The 13474-nt window shown below is 45.1% G+C and overlaps 2 protein-coding genes across 2 annotated transcripts; both read right to left on the bottom strand.

Moving 5' to 3' along the window:
• Positions 1-431: 431 nt before the first annotated feature.
• On the bottom strand, positions 432-5878 carry PSMA4 (proteasome 20S subunit alpha 4). The gene is made up of 9 exons (XM_084213935.1): positions 5744-5878; positions 5469-5546; positions 5242-5284; positions 4308-4470; positions 2904-2981; positions 2581-2669; positions 1618-1748; positions 1272-1395; positions 432-836 (listed from the first exon to the last, which is right to left on the bottom strand). The coding sequence occupies exons 2-9, from the start codon at positions 5469-5471 to the stop codon at positions 682-684; spliced, it is 786 nt and encodes a 261-aa protein (XP_084070061.1). The 5' UTR covers positions 5472-5546; positions 5744-5878; the 3' UTR covers positions 432-681.
• An 852-nt stretch (positions 5879-6730) lies between these two features.
• Positions 6731-11985, bottom strand: HYKK (hydroxylysine kinase). The gene is made up of 6 exons (XM_084213854.1): positions 11664-11985; positions 11477-11556; positions 10840-11177; positions 9972-10114; positions 7884-8067; positions 6731-7247 (listed from the first exon to the last, which is right to left on the bottom strand). The coding sequence occupies exons 3-6, from the start codon at positions 11168-11170 to the stop codon at positions 6769-6771; spliced, it is 1137 nt and encodes a 378-aa protein (XP_084069980.1). The 5' UTR covers positions 11171-11177; positions 11477-11556; positions 11664-11985; the 3' UTR covers positions 6731-6768.
• Between the last annotated feature and the right edge of the window lie 1489 nt (positions 11986-13474).

Below are 13474 nucleotides of genomic sequence, written 5' to 3'. Positions count from 1 at the left end.
GGCCTTTGTAAAATGTCTTTCTAGTTTGTGTGAATATAACTAGTGTTGTATGATTAATTCCTTAGAAAACACATGCATTTGTGAAGGCTGTGATAAACTGAACACATTTGCTACAGGGCATTTTTAAAACACTACTGCTTGCAAGACCATCAGATTGACAGAGCCTGCTATAGAACAAAATAGGCCAAAACTAAAACTTGGCATGCCAGCACACTTTAATTCTGTATTTGTGAAATGACTTTTCAAACTTAGGAGCTCTTTTCACTACCTTTAAAGGAAAACCCACACATACACACAAAATTCTAACAATTCTAACACCATATTTGTTCTTTACCAACTAGCATATACCTTGTTTTAATGGTTTAAAGCAATTAAATTCCTCAAGATTGTGCATATCCAGGCATTACTGAGGAAATAAAGACACCCATCACTATTCTTCTTAAATTTTATTCCATAATAAAAAATAGAAGATGAAAGAAAGAGTGTTCAAGAATTAAAGCAATTATTGGTCAATGTAAGGAGCAGTAAACTAATTATCTAAATGATGACTAAGGACCTGGTTCATCAAAAGTACTTCTGGGTCCTCCATGGCATAGCTGTAGGCTTCTACAGCACAAAAATCCAGATTATCTTTTGCTGAAGCAGGTCCTTTATTATCTAGAGAACACTTGATTTCATATTCTATTTATCCTTCTCTTTTTGTTCTTTCTCCTTCTTTTCACGTTCAGCTTTTGCTTCCTCCTCCTCATGTTGTTTAATCAATTGTTCCACCTCCTTTTGCTTCAGAACCCTTATTACTGTCTTTCCGTTCTCTCTTGTCAGTGTTGCAATTTCAACTGAAACACATGGAACAGATGGCAGCGTTTAGGCAGAGCAATCATCAGCAGGGCAAGGTTTGAGATGACAAGTGACAGCAAGGCAGAAGGCTCCAAAGCTCCCTGTGCCACGCAGCCCTGGCTGGAGGTAGCCAGCCCCAGCTCCCTGCTGCAGCAGAGCACAGGAGCAGGGGAGCTCCTCTCAGGGCTCTGCCCCAGACACGCAGGCATTCCAATCCCCAGGCTGCAGCCTCGCCTCTGGAGCTGGCCAACAGGGCCCACCAGCCTGGACTAAGCTATCTGAATGCCTCTTAGGCTAAGGCTGACAACTGCTGCATCTTCTGAAACCACTTTTTTTGTGACAACTAACACTGCAGTGAGCCACATCTGGAGTATGTGCGCTCACTGCTCCCTTTGTTTAAGCAGAAGGTGCCGTCCTGCCTTGAGAACGCTCACCTTTCTCAGCAGAGAGCTTGCTGACATCCATGGTCTTGTTTAGAACCTTAATGGCCAATGCCAGGGCAGTCTTTAAGGTCATTTCCCCTTCTTTGTAGTCTTGCTTCAGCATTGACACAGCTGCCTGTAAATTTCACAGAAATTAAAACAGTGTCTTTGGGCAATCAACCACACAGCCCGGGTGTGGGGTTTTGCCAGATAACACCAACACGAGTTAATAGCAGCATTCCTACAATTACCTGTAAACCTCTCCTGCATTAATAATCAACAACTCAGCTTAATTAATACAGTACAATTTACGCTTTTTAACTTGTCTTTTTGAGAAGAAAAAAAAAACAGAACTTACAGCACTATTATTCCCAATGCATGTGGCTTTCCAGCCTCCATAATTTCCACTAGGATCACTTTGGTACAGCTGAAATCCATAATGCTTATCCCAGCCAATATAGAGCAATGAAACACCAAAAGGACGTTTTCCTGTTGAAAAGAAGGCTATTAGCAACCTAAATTTAGTAACAAGATTGGTCACGAGTCTCAATTACTTTCTTTGATTTTGTTTTTCAATCTATTCCTGTGAACTAGGATTTAACACAGTTCTGCACTTCTGTTGCTTGAGATAAGCAGGCCAGCATTTCCTTCTAAGTCATGGGTGGAAGGCAGCAGAGGTTTATTTCATTTAACCTTAAGAGCAGTCCATTTGTGTCTCCACAAATTGTAATTTACTATCTCAGAACATTAAATTAAAATTTAGTATTTCAAGTATGTAGCTTAGCTGTTAAAGCATTTAACTTAGCAATGTCAAAAGCCAAGTAGTTTAAAAGGTAATTCTCTCTCACTACATATATGTAAAACAACAAAACAAGAGAATCATCCGTTCACATACTAAGGAAGACTATTTACACTATCATTTTCTAATATGTTGCTTGAGCCACTGATGCCCCTACATACAGCCTTGTTTTTGATTCATTGTGCCATTATGCTGGATGGGCCCAAAATGTTGAAAGGCTGCCTAAACAATTCTCTGCTGGTCTTTTGATGGCATTCAGTAAATGCAAGAGCACTCAAGTCATTCTGTGCAATGAGCCAGCATCTCAGCCACCAATTTCCCAAGCCCTAAAAAGTAGAAGCCTCAGAAGCAAAAAACAGTAACCATGACTACCTATTCCCTCTTAAATTAGGCTATTTTTTCCTAAGTATAACTTTTTAAGAGAATTCAGTAGAACTGTCCACAGACTTAGATCCTTCACATTATGTAAGAGAATTGTTCTTGAGACATTTAGTAACACAATGATTCATCACACTTCATTACCTCCAAACTGTGTATAAGCCTGCTTGATATCACACAGTGCTGTTACTAGTTGTTCACAAGGAATGGGCTCTTGATACTGTAACAAATACCTAATATCAAAAAGGAAAAAAAAAAACAGTTTTCAAAACTTGTTTTGCTGACCATATCCTGCACAACATTTAAGAGGAAACAAGTTCCCAAGTTAAGAGTATCTGTGATCTAGCTGTTCTATTTCAACCTACTTCTGATCTACAAAATGAATGATCATTCTGATCTAATGCATAAAGAGAGCTGAATGTGGCAGCACAGGTGAGTAAAACCATGTTAGCTGTCAGCAGACCTACCTCTGTGCGATCAGTCTCAGCTCATTTGTTAGAACATTGGCATCTGAAGTTATTCCTGCAACGCTGCACGCCATATCCCTGCAAGAAAAGCACACAAATGAACTGAATTCCTGTCAATCTCCAACCAACCAACCCATATCTTCATACAGAGGGGTTCAAGCAGAGCACCTGCTGTTGGGCTTTTCTCATCAAAGCTGCACAGCTGCTATACAAAATGGGTTCATAGCTCCTGCCTTCAGGGTGCATCAAAAATATCAGTAACCATTTGCTAAGAGCAGAGGTGGACAGCCAAAGTCAGCAAGTCAGTATGTTAGTTATACATACAGCTCTGAGAAGAGGGTCATGCCACGGATGATTAAGTTCTGAGTGGTTTTACAAGAGCCATCAGGCACATAGATACAGGTGCCTCTCAGGAGGCCACCTGAAACAGCACATCTCAACACTGAAGGAGGAACACAGATGTGACAGGCCTTCAGTGGAGCTGCTGGCTGACACGTGGCATCTGTCTAACTGAAACTTGGTGGTCTTGATAGGGCCCCAAGAAAAATAAGCACTTCAATCCTTGATTGTTTTGTTGGATTTTAATTTAGTATCTCTTCAGCTCAATCTGATATGCTACAAATCTTTTGCTACACAAAAAAGATTTGTAAAATTAGGAATTTTCCAGAAGATGAAAGGGCTGTTCTAGGTGACTACTCCAGTGTGCTGTTGCACTGCCTCCTTGAAAATCCAGTACTTCCTACCATTCCAGAAGCTTTCAAGACCAACATGGAATGGGAGGCAGACAGGATGGAAAACTATGTGCTCCTTTGCAGCTTTTGTCAAGGATGAAGCTCTACCTCCTTTGCAACAAAAAAGCATAATCCATTAAACTCTTTGCTATGACATCACAAATTTAACTTCCAAGAGCTAGAATGAAAATGATAATAGACAGACGTTTCATGTCTGCTACAACTGTGGCAAAGAAGCCTAAGGCACATTTTACCCAGTTACCCCAGACTTTTCGAGCCACCAAAGAAAAACAGAGATGTGGAAAGGGAGCTGAAATAGCATGGTAATTTTTGTGTGCACTCTTTATTCTGCCCTGCAATGGTATTTTGTAAAACTGAGATTTCCCAGTTTCCTTAAGTGCTACAATACCATTACCTTGTATGGTGTAATACCAACAAACAGGCTATTCCACCTAGAAAATTCTCCTGGAGATAAAAAAAAAAACAAACCAGCAATACTTCTACTTTAGAAGGGGGAACTACTACAGTGAACAATGACAGAATAGTCATACTTGTCTAAAACACCAAACTAAAAGATTATTAACACTTCAAATAAAATAAGACCAGGTTATGTGCTAATCTGCACTTTGCTGTTAATAACATCACAGGACATTTAATCACCATTTCAACTTACTCATTAAGTTTGTATATTTTCTCTGAGAAAAACACTTCATCGAGAAGCTTGTGAATGTTGCGTCGTTCCGCTGCCAGGAGAACTCCATCGTTTGCTAGAATTCCCAGGCAAGTGCCTGCATGGCCGATGGCCTCCATGGCATACTCAACCTGGTACAGGCGACCTGAGAAAGGATCAGAACTCCTGTCATCAAAAAGTGACACTGAACAAGACCAACTGCACAAGGTGACTGAGAGTTACAAGAATCTGACAAGTGCTCATTGTCCCATCTACTTCTTCAGTCTCTTACCAGTCAATTGTAAATTAATTGGCTGGAAAGGAGGCAGGACTCAGAGAAGGAAAATAAGGTAATACTGGACATGGCCACTGGGGGGAAAAAAACCCCTTTCTATAAAAAAAAACAAAAACAAAACCACCTTTCTATTAAAAAAAAAATAAATTAAAGAACTCTGTGCTGCAGCAGAATAACCCAAGACAAATTTTCAATAAACAAAGAAAATATTTTATACTGGTGGGTTCTTCCCATCTAAGAAGTAAGAAAACGTGGTTTGTACGTACTTGTTTCAGCATGTGCAAGAATAACAAGGAGAGGCATGACTGCACCCGCAGGGTATTATCCATTCTCAGGGCCTGACAGTGACAAAATCTAACTATGCTCAAACAAGAGATAAATGGTTATTTCAAAAACATGGCAGGTGATAATACTCACTAATGGGACTTGGTCTCATTATTGCTTCAATTAGAATGAATTTGAAAGCGTCCACTTTGGACCCTTGCTGTCCCTACAGAACTGGGTGTGGGCAAATATGATATCTGTAATTCATATTCAGAGAGAAACACGCTACTAACAACCACCCTTTGCACAAGTGTTTTGATAGTTTTGAGAAGACAGAACAGTCAGAGTCGACTTGAAAGTGTCGGGTTAAAAAAATACCTTCTGGAGAAAATATGGTAGTTCTGGAGTCATATCTTCGAGACTGCAAAAGGAATAGCTCAGTAAGTATCACCAGTCTCTTGTCACCAACGCCATAAAGCCTCTATATAACAGACCCAGCCACTCGGTGACCTCGGGCTGGTCACTGGTGCCCGCCGCCCCCGCCCAGGCCGTGACTCGGCAGCACCCGCGGCTCAGCAAGGCTCCGAGGAAGGCGGATCACTCACCATGGTGCCGGGGACGCGCCAGGGGCAGAGGGCGGCGCGCCGGCAGGAGAGCACAGGGCACGGGAACCGGCACCGGGCCTGCAAGAGAGCACAGGACACGTGAACCGGGAACCGGCACCGAGCGCACTCGGCACGGCCCCAGGGGGCGCTGCCGCCCGCGCCCGCACTGCACAGTCATCCTCAGCGCGGCAGAACGCGAGGGCCGCGCCGCCTCCCGCGCCGCGCAGAGACCCGTCCCGCGCCCCACCGCCCACCCGCCGCCCGTCCTCACTCACGGCGGGCCGGAAACAACCGCTGGCCCGGGCGGGGGGCGGCGAGGCCCAGCCGGCGGGCAACAACCGGGCGCTGCGGCCGCGCCCGAACCTTCACCGCCGCGTCGGAAATGGCCGCCGCGCCTGCGCGGTGCCGCCTGCCGGCTTGGGGCGGGGCCTGCGCCCTTTCTGGCCGCCGGGGGCGGCGCTGATGCGCGCGGCCCGCAACGTCACATGCGCGTGCCCGAGCTCCGCCGAAAGGGGCGGGAAACAGCTCCACCCGGCGTGAGGGCAGGTAATGGTAACGGCAACAGCAACAGCTCCACCCGGCGTGAGGGCAGGTGACGGTAACGGTAACAGCAACAGCAACAGATCCACCCGGCGTGAGGGCAGGTAATGGTAACGGTAACAGCAACAGCAACAGCTCCACCCGCCGTGAGGGCAGGTGACGGTAACAGCACACCCTGGTGTGAGGGCAGGTAACGGTCACACTGCATTCCACCATGAGGGCAGGTAATGGTCACAGCTCCACCCACTGTGAGGGCAGGAAACAATCACAGCACATCCCCTGGCGTGAGGGCAGGTAACAGTCACAGCTCCACCCGCCGTGAGGGCAGGTAATGGTAACAGCTCCACCCGCCGTGAGGGCAGGTAACCGTCACAGCTCCACCCGCCGTGAGGGCAGGTAACCGTCACAGCTCCATCCCCGGCATGAGGGCAGGTAACCATCACAGCACACCCCAGCATGAGGGCAGGTAACGGTCACGCCGCACGCACCCCTGACGTGAGGGTGGGAAAAAGCCTGTCTCCTGCCATGAGGGTACAAAATGGTCACATACCCTCGCCCCGCTGTGAGGGCGGTAATGGCCACAGCCCTGTGCCCACCGTGGGGGTGGTAATGGCCATACCCCTGTGCCCGCCGTGGGGGCGGTAATGGTTTTCTCTCCCGGGGAGATGAGCCGGTCCCGCCCTGCCCGCAGACACGCCCCATCCAGCTCAGACATCGCCGCCTTTATTGCTTTATTCAGTGTGGTGTCACCCCCAGTACCTCAGCAGCCGCGGACCTGCGGGGCAGGTGCGTGGTGCGTGTACGCCTGGGCAGTCTCAAACCACTTCTTCTCCACAGCTTCCTGGCCCACCTCGAACATTGTCATTAAGCGTTTCCAGCCAGTTTTCGCCGTGATTGTGAGGTACTCCTTGTTCTCTGGGTACAGAAGAGCTGTGTGGGCAGCGATGACGAGGGACTGTGCAAACCTCCCACTCACCAGGAGAAAGAGGGCACCTCGCTCCTCAGCGGTGAGTGGCAGGATGCTCTCAAACCCTGCGAGAACATGTCCCCCAACACTCAGAGGGTCTGGGCTCTCAATCATCATGTACATGATGGCTATCGCAACCTCAAACACGTAATATCCATAACTCATGTCGCTGAAGTCCAGGATGCCAGACACTCTGTACTGGGGATTCTCCAGGGAAGCAGAACCGGAGTCTACTAGAATATTGTGGTCATTAAGGTCTCCGTGATTGATACCTAAACACAGAAGAAATAGAAACAATATTGAATACTTATTAAACAGCTGAAACAGCTTTGGGAAGATGCATGTCAAGCTAACACTCCGCTACAAAACCACACTAGTCCCCTGCAGCATCAAGTGCTGCCTGTCACACCTTTACTGCTTCCCCTGAAGCTCTGCTGCACTGCCAGATGACCGGCAGCAGAGAAGAGGGAGAGTTATGGGATGGTGCTCCAGGCTGCTGTGATCTGCAAGGCACTGCGTGTTCACAAACACACAACAGTAATTTACAACTACAGAACTGTCACATCATCATCAATATCAATGTCATTTGAATTCCAAAATTTGGATTAAGTACTTATTTGGGTCTTTATGAAAGGTAGCACTGTACTCCATGTGTATTTAGTAAGCTGATATAACATCCTGAAAATCATAAACCTAACTGGGAGGAAACTCATTAGAAAAATAAAGAACTGACCCTGACTGGACAGAACATTCCTCTTGGCTTGCTCTGTGCTCTCTCCATGTCTAGGCTAGGGAAAAGAGATTTACTTTTTTTGCTGGTTTTGTTTTCCTTCTCTACAGAGCCAAACTCCTGTATGAAATTTCTGTGTCTCAGTTCAACATAATTACAATGAGAATAAAATACTCACAGGCTCGGAAACTGCTCAGCTTGGGTATTACTTTGCCTTTGAACTGCTCAATAACTTGCTCCACCACTGCACGGTATTTGTTCTGGTGTAAGGCATAAATGTACTGATCCAGAAGAGGAACATTTGCCAGATTCCAAATGAACTGACCTCGATGCAGACTTTTTACTGATGGATGCTGGAATTTCTTTGGGAAAAGCACACAATAATATAGGCATAAGAAAAATTGCAGACTTTATGATTAAAGGGCTTGATTCAAAACCCCTATTAATTTTAACAGGTTTCTAATAAGACTCACTGAAAAGCCCAATGAGTTGGACTGTTGTTTTATATCAAGTAAAAGAATAACCTGAAGAATGATTAAAGCAAGCATCTTAATATCTACATACAGCCTGAATGGTTTTTCCCCATGTTTTAGGTAGATTACCTTAAGTAATTTGTCACTTCAATAATGTAAAAATGCCATTAACTGTCCATAGTTATATAGTCCATAGAGAATAATAGTATAGATATAGAGTCCATAGAGTAATAGTCCATAGAGTAGCAACTTTGAGCCTCTGCCAAGGCCAGAGTCCTGCTGGGGCAGAGCTCAGCCCGCACAGCTGGTGGTGCAGAAAGCTGTGGGAGCACCAGAAACACAAAACATGCCAGCATGCGGGGAGAAGGCACGCTCTGGGCTTTTAAAGGTGGGACCTTTGGGACAAGCCTTAGGAACAGCTGGTGTGTGACAAATCCTGAGCACAGTAGTTTATGGAGACACTGACATGGCTTTATGCTTATGAAAATTTGCCTTTGTACATCCAGGCCTCACTACTTTAAACATACAAGGTCCTTAACCCCTCTCTCACTAGCAATGGAAGGGATGGTTTGGAAAGTGACATTCAAAGAGGAAAAGCATCTCCCCCACTACACACCCCATGCTTATCTTGGACTCCTCAAATGCTTATTAAGGTGACTTCTGGGCCAGACTGGATCAGTGCATAGGGCAAATTAAAAAAAAAAAAACAACTTCCCACAAGAGTAGCTGGCTTTCTTTTAAGAAAAAAACTACAAAAACTATGTTTGAAATCAAGGCACTTAATGATCACTAAATGACAGTCAAAAGTTGATGGTGTATAAACAAGTAAAGAACAAGATCAAGCCTAAACCACATTGGTGGATGATAATCCATGTGTTAAAGGAATAAAGAGCCTTTTCTATCAGAATTTCTTCTCATTAACTACATTCTCCTTAGCAAGATCAGTCACAGCATATTTTGAGACTAGCTTATTTTAGCCACATTTTAAGAGTGTGAGCAGTATGTCAGAAGGCAACAGCAAGTTATCTTTCACAATTGAAAATGCTCTTGTAATTTAAGAATGTGCTTAGTAAAACTGGCAATTCACATTTCATAACTGTCTGAAGCTGGTAGCCAGAACATGAGAAGGAAAGGTTAATGAAAGGTTAATAAATAATGTGAGGTCTTTCTTGCATCAAACTCAGTACTGGCTTTATTATTGAGCTTTATTGATCAGCTTTATTATCCTGTGTAACTACAGAGTAAAGAACTTAGTTTGCATTAAGACTGAGTGGAAGTGGTGCAAATGAGAAGTGTCACAGATTTCTGTTGGCATGGCTGGCACTGTAGGGAGGGTACCAATGTGAAATGCTCACAGAACATGAAGAGAAGAAAGTCAGCAAGTCAAAAGGAATTCAAAATAATAGATAGCCAGCTGAGCACTACACAAAAATCCTTTAAAACAAGCTTGGTATTCTGTTCTTCTAATTTGAGAACCCTAGGGTTCATTCTCCTTTATTTGCCTTTATTTGAAACACTAACAGGTGAGCTTTGCATATATAAAAAGAACTCCTTATCTTCCTATTCATGGTGCAAAAATGCATTGCAGAAGGATCACCAGTACCATGTCACTTGTCATGTACTTGGGGAAAGGCTTTAGCTAGCTTGGAGGCTGGCACCTGAGCCACGAGTCACTGACGTCTGCAGTACCAACTTGCATTTTGCAGGTCTGAAAGCAGGCAGCAGGCACGTGAGCAAATGCTGAAGAGAGCCGGATTGAGAGAGAAGTGTGAGGCTAAAGCATGAGAACTCACCTCTGAGAGCACTTTATCCATGCTGGCAGCGAGCCTCCCGATCTCATACAGAATCTCAGCATTGGTAGTGATTTTTGCTACTGGTGTACCTGGCAGGTAAGTCAGCAGTCTGACCATGTACTTCTTGCCCCCAAGGCCAGTACCTGACAAGGAAAGATGCAGTCAGTCACTCTGCTGTGTGCTGAGTAACAGTTAATGCAAGAGGCAAAAAAGGTGTATCCCAGTGTAGAAGTTGTCAGATGTAGCTCATAAAAATGCAAAGATTTACCAGAATGTTGTGTAATAATGTATAAACCTTAACATACTTTGAAAATCTATGCTGAGAAAAACTCAGCACCAAGCAGGGTTCCTCTAGTGCCCACACACACTCACATAAAGTTTTGCAGCAGAACAGGTCTCAGGAATCCGAAATGTTGTTTGGAAGTTACAGTGACAATAAAAGCTAAATTCCAACGCAATTTTTCTTCCAAGAGCTATTAAAGTAATTTATTCTAGGTTCAGAGATGGGCTAGAACTGTATTTTACACCACTCTGAAGGCAAATAATTTCAAGCAGCACGTAGTCAATGAGGCATTTTTAACCTTTCCTGTGCATGGACACACGTCAGATAAATGTTTTCTCCAATTCCTTAAGTTGAAGTGTTTTCCTAAGTGTTTTCCTAGTTAATTATTACTATCTCTGAGTTGCTTTGCTTCTGGTTATTTTAACTTTGGACTATTATGGCTGGAATTCAGGTCACCTGATGCATATCCCCAGTATTCAAACACCAGCCTAGAGTTCCCTTTAGCGTATACATGGTGTACCATATGGCAAGCTACTGCGAGCTGAGGGCGAGAGTGGGGCAGTAAAGGTGCCCACAGTGGCTCACCTCCCGACTCCAGAGACATTAGGGTACCATCTTTTGTCAGGTAAGGAGTAGCTGAAGGGAAGCCTTCAGCACTGAGGAACATCATGGCCTGGGTCTGCACTTCAATGAGGTCAGGCTCCTGGCTGTCTTCTGAATTGGTGATTTTGAGGACATACTCAGCAGCACCTTCAGCTGAGACACGCACGCGGAAGTTCTGATCATCATAGCTGGGGAGTGACTTGATCCAAGATACCTTCAATCCAAACACCCTCTCAACCAATTCAGCTGCCTCTCTCTCATCAAATGTGGGTTTGGTCAAGGTCTGGGGTTGACAGTCATTTCCAGAAGACATTGTGTCTCTAGGAGAAAAAGAAAAGCTGGATGATCTGATCTGTATTCTGACACACCAGAAGCAGTAATTACTGCAACAAAATGCATTCAGCTACTCGAGAAGAGTTTCCTACATTTATTAAACAAGCAAAGAAAACCAACCCCCTGTGCCAGCTCAGGTTTCTTACATCATAGCTTATCAAATACTTCGGCTGCAACCCCTCCAAAGAAAGAATGCTAGAGAGATGCACTCAATCTGCTCAGAATAGCAGACATGAAGAGCTTATTAACCAAGCTTTTATTAGCTCATTTCTAGCAGCAGCCTAACCTGGTATTGTTGATAGGTAGGAATGACTCCGTCAGGAGCAGAGTTGCTCAATCCCTGATCAGGGGGTCTTCAATTCGTGCCTGCAAGAGGCAAGAATTATTTTAGTAAATCATAACGTAAAGCAGATTAAATCTTTCTGCTTGGTCACGGCCTTCCAAATTCCCGTGCTAAGAAAGGCAGCACAAACCTGCAGACGCTCGCTCGTCTCTCGCCTGCCCAGCTGCAGGAATCTCGAGCCTCCCCAGACGAGCGCAACCCTTGGACTCGTTGGGAGCCGCGCCAACCTTTGCCCAGCCCGGGGAGGCCGAGGAGCTGCAGGAGCTGCCGTCAGCAGCCGGGAGCCCGACCGACCAGCCAGGCCCCCGCCTGCCCTGCCGGCGGCCGGAGCGCCCCGTGCTTCGCGGAACGCGGCACTGCGCCCGCTCCGAGCGCGCCCGGGCGGGCCCGGGGCTCCCGCGCTGTCCCCGGGGCCGGCCGCACCTCCCGGCCGCGGGCAGCGGCGCCGGAGCCTCCCCGCGGCGCAGGAGCGCTGCCCCAGGCCGTGCGCTTTGTTTGCCAGCGGCACGAGAGGGGAGGAAAGCTACGACTTCCTGTCACAAAGGCAAAACACTTAAAAACCCCTGCGCCCGCAGCGGGCAGGAGGGAAGACGTCCGTTTTGTTCTTTAAATCCTTTTATCAGCACACCACATCAAAATCTCTGCCAAATGCTTAGACTGAAGACCACATATAAATATATATAACAAATCTGAGGCATCTTGCTCAGGATGTCCTTTAGACTGTCCCAGACAAAGTTTTTACTGGGACGATAGGTCCAGTCTTAGAAAATTTGACCCTTAGTGAAAATAATGACAAACCTTAAGATTAATATAGAAATATCTTCTGAAACTCCTAATAAAAAAAGGTAATCTACTGTAGTTGATGTCCTGCTATGACAAAATTAGGGACCTGAAGAAAAGGGAATTTAGGAAAGACATGCTGAAGCACACCCAATAACCCCCCCCCCCCTCCAAAGCCCAAACAACACCTAAAGCATCTGAAGTAAATCAGTTAAAAATCCTCTATCGCAAAATTTCAGTATTGTTTGTAATATTAGGGAACCAAAATTGAAAACATTATCTTCATCAAATGCTTATTTTAATCAAATAGGGAATTTAGAAAACTGAAACTATTTCCCCAAGAAACAAATTTTTTTTCTCTCCAATTTCAGAACAGATGTTAATAAAAGTAATTGACCAACCCTTCTCACTAGAAATCATAAAATTAAGTGGTTTTTTTTCACAAAGAAAAAGCTCTGCAAAATATTTAGGGCTCCCTCCTGATTTTTAGGCTCTGACACTTTAGCTCATTGGAGTAAAATCCATACAGTGGGAAAGCATTCTTGCTGTGTTTAACACAGCTGGTTACAGAAGTGTTCTCCTGAGCTCTGCAAATAAGAGTACAACGCACTTTGCAGAGCTGTACTCCTTCCTCTTGCTTCAGTTGCCAGACTGGACTGCAAAAGCAAAGACCTATAAACTTCTGTGCTTCTCCTGCCTGCCCGGTACTCTGGGGGAAGCTCGCTGTGGTTGTGAGGCAAGGCAGAGTTTGAAGATTGTACTTTGGCCTGTCTTATTATCTGAAGATAGGCTGAATAACTTAGCATCCATGAGTTGAACTCCAGTCTAATGCCTGTGCTGAAAGTGAGGGTTGAAGTAGGTTAGTGGTGGACATCCCCAAATCACTTCTGAGGATCTTGTCAGAGTTGTAACCTTGGCCAACAGCTTGCTTTAATACAGGATGTCGTCTAGATTCTAAATGAGACATTTTTCAGAAGGGTAAGAAAAAGTTATTAAAAAAGCATTTGATATAACATCCAGAGTGGTGTCCAGAGCACAGCTAAGCCAGAGAACATCCTTCTACACCAGCTAAGCATGCTTTGTGCTTTGTGAGCCCAAACTCACTCCTAACAAGTAAATGGAATGTGCATCATGATACAATCCACACTACTACCCCTTCTT

This window comes from Fringilla coelebs (assembly GCF_963513975.1).
Source record: "Fringilla coelebs genome assembly, chromosome: 12".
Classification (NCBI taxonomy): Eukaryota; Metazoa; Chordata; class Aves; order Passeriformes; family Fringillidae; genus Fringilla; species Fringilla coelebs.
The sequence above is the reverse complement of the archived record's forward strand: the minus strand, read 5'-3'. Positions and strand labels throughout refer to the sequence as shown.